Source organism: Arvicanthis niloticus, chromosome 15 (genome assembly GCF_011762505.2).
Source record: "Arvicanthis niloticus isolate mArvNil1 chromosome 15, mArvNil1.pat.X, whole genome shotgun sequence".
In the NCBI taxonomy this organism is placed as follows: Eukaryota; Metazoa; Chordata; class Mammalia; order Rodentia; family Muridae; genus Arvicanthis; species Arvicanthis niloticus.
The window spans coordinates 6393513-6396744 of NC_047672.1; the positions used below are offsets into that span (position 1 = coordinate 6393513).

General features: G+C 33.0%; 1 protein-coding gene across 1 annotated transcript; it reads right to left on the reverse strand.

Annotated features, from left to right (window-relative positions):
* Positions 1–1365: 1365 nt before the first annotated feature.
* Positions 1366–2265, reverse strand: LOC117720888 (putative vomeronasal receptor-like protein 4). Its single transcript, XM_034519596.1, has one exon. The coding sequence runs from the start codon at positions 2263–2265 to the stop codon at positions 1366–1368; it is 900 nt and encodes a 299-aa protein (XP_034375487.1).
* Between the last annotated feature and the right edge of the window lie 967 nt (positions 2266–3232).

Genomic DNA, 3232 nt, shown 5'->3' on the forward strand with positions numbered 1-3232 from the left:
GGACTGCACAGATTGCACCTGATAGTGTTTTAGAATAGAAGTAGATACAGTCCCTTCCTAAGACAAAAACTATCTGGTTTTGTATTTTTATAAGATTCCTTTGTTGAACTTGTGTGCTTCTATGTCTGTATGAGTTTATTGTTTTTTTCATTGACTCTTTTTAAATTGTCTGTCTTTCTTTGTTCTGGTTTGTCTATTTTTGTTTTAAATTATTGTTGTTTATTTTACAATTATTTCTGAGAAGCCTTTTTGTTTCATAAGGAGAGACAAAAAAAAGTGTTGCTCAAGATGAGAGAGGAGATGTGGAAGGACTGGGAGAACTAGGAGAACAAAAAAAAACCTAATCAGAAAAAAAAAATATAAAAGAATCTTTGTCCTATAAAAGAGGAACTAAATTATTAGATGATAGCATATGGTTGAACCTCTGTAAATCCATTCCCTGAGAGGAAGAGACGGGACAATACTTATATGATGGACTCCTACTTGGTAAGCACCAGGTACAGAAGAGACACACACTTTATCATAGCTCTAGGTGAATTAATTCTGAAAAATAAGACCAATATTGTCTCCTGGCTCCAGTACTTACAAGAACACACATTTTTTCTCAGTTGACATATACAAAAGCTTACAGACATTCACAAAAACCACATTGGACATATGAATATATATACAACAATATTCAATAATTGATGATGTTTCAATAAATATAGATTAAATAAAGTATAAAATAGACATAATAAAGGTTCATATAGGACTAAGTGAGTAACTGTGGAAAAGATGGAAAACATAAATTCCCATTAAATTATTAATCAGAGAAATTAAAATTAATAAACAGAATTGAAGCTATGATTTTAACTAGAATATTAATGAATGTAGATTAAAATGGTTCAAAGAAGAGGGTTACAAAGTCACTATCATTCAGGAGTTTCTTTTAAATAACTTCAGCATTAAGGAATCTTTTATGATAAAGTAAAAAGAAGAGAGAAAAAATTCATGTGGAAAGAGCAACTTATGCTGTACAATGAACGTAAGAGGTTTATAGTACTTCACATCAGTAATGTCATAAGAATATATGTATGTAATACCACAGACTTTATTTGAATCATATAAAGAATGCCACTTATCTATTTGTGCAACTGAAGTTTAAGAAGAGTCTATAATAAAAAAAACACAATTACTAGAGCTACATCAGCATGGCACCTACAGTCATCTGAAACTGCACTTTCATGGGAACTCAAGACCTCCTCTAACCTCTTTGCATATCAGGAATGCAGTCATGCATATAGCCTGGTATAACACTTGTACATATTAATAAAAATAAGTGAACCATTTTAAAGGAAGAGAAATGGTCATTTTTCAGAAAATCTAGTGGCACTTTGACTGCAAGATTTTCAGCACATTGATTATTCTCTTATCAAAAATGATTTGTACCAAAGGAGTAATTGTGGGATAGGCATATATCACGAACTTCTGAGCAGTCAGGATGACCGGAGTATAGATCCATAACAGGAGTGAGGTGAGTGAGATGATGAAGTCCACCCAGTACATGACCACAAAGAAAACTACCAACAGCAAGATGATCTGGGTAGCCTTTTTCTCAGGGGAGGCTATCAAGTGGCTGACGCTATGAAGATACTTGTATTTTCTCTGATGCCTTTGCAAAATATTCACCATGTATGCACTTGTGGTCAACATGACTGCTACAAGAAACATATCCCTGGAGGTTGACAGTAAAATAATTAATCCCCTAACAATGTAGTTCATGGGGAATAGTGAGCAGTATTTAGTGACCTTCATCTGCTGGGTCTCACTCGTATTGGTAAAACCACCAACATAAAAGATCATGTTACTACTGACAGACAAATTGAAAAACCACATATAAAATAATGCTCTGATCACATATTTTTTAAGTTTTTGTTTAAATTTTGCCAGCAAAGAGGTACTGGGACTGATTGTGATGGCCTGGAACACACTCAAAATGCAGGTGATACAGATAGATTGGCCTCTCATTACCCTATTTGTATAAAAAGTTGCCTTACATTTGATGTCATTCTTAGTGTTTAGTGACTCAAATATGTCTGCAATGCAAATATTTCCACCAGTGAGGAACATCATTATGTGAACCAGGGTCAGTTGACAGGAGATGAGATCCATGAGTTTATGTCTGTGACCTAGGATCATGAAAGTATAGAAAAGAAGAAGAAACATATTGGGGAGGACTCCAATTCCAGCTTGGAAATAAAGGACCTTCTCTAATGAGGACATAAATGCAGGGTATGCTCATCTTAAAAGCATAGTAGCAGTGTATTTCATATATCTGGAAAAACACAAAATATGTAAAACTTTTGATTCATTGGTTGGTATGTCTATATCATCAGTCTGTTTTTTCTACTATCTTCATTAGTCTATCCCTGACCACCCATGTTCCAGAATATTCTTCATGGACAAGATTTATACATATCATCCTCCTGGATATAAAATATTATAGATAATAAGAGCCTTGATATTCATAGCTATACTGAGTGAACAGTTTGTTTCATGCAACTAAGCCTAATGCCTAAGAATTTCAAACCTATTGTCTAATTTTTGAAATGTCACATTTTACAGTTAACACATAAAATAGTACTAATGATTACAGACTATTACAACAATGTAACTGAACAAAATGTATTTTGGTGTGGGAAAATATCAGGAGATTCTACCTCATATTCCATAATTTTACTATACTCTTTGGCAACTATCCTGTTTTGACTCATAATTCTTATGGAATTTCAGTGATAATTCATGATTATCTCACTATTTTAATCATGAAAAGATGTATATAAATTAATCATTTTTAGTGTTTTTTCAGCAATGAAATAATACATCATCAGGATTTAGAATTGAAAACACAAATATATTGGAAAGTCATTACATTACTTTCCACACCTTGTTAATTATGGAAGTATTGGAGTTATAAATGGTCCTAGGTTTGTTCCAGTTCACTTTCCATCACATTAAAACCCTTTGTGAACTCCAATGATGGATTAAACAACTACTCTGAGCTATCAAGACAAATACCATTTTTCTTTTGGTTTTGAGGGTGTGAAAAGTAAATCACTAACAAAATGAATCCTTATTAATTTTTTCAGCCATCCATGTTGCTATTTACCTGACTACACTATTCTTTGACTATCTCTCTCACCTTTACCTAAGAACCCATGCATCTTACAGTTTTCCTCTTTGATAACAT

Bases quoted from the DNA above. Each gene is read 5' to 3' on its own strand.
- LOC117720888 (XM_034519596.1), bottom strand. From the start codon at position 2,265: ATGTCCTCATTAGAGAAGGTCCTTTATTTCCAAGCTGGAATTGGAGTC.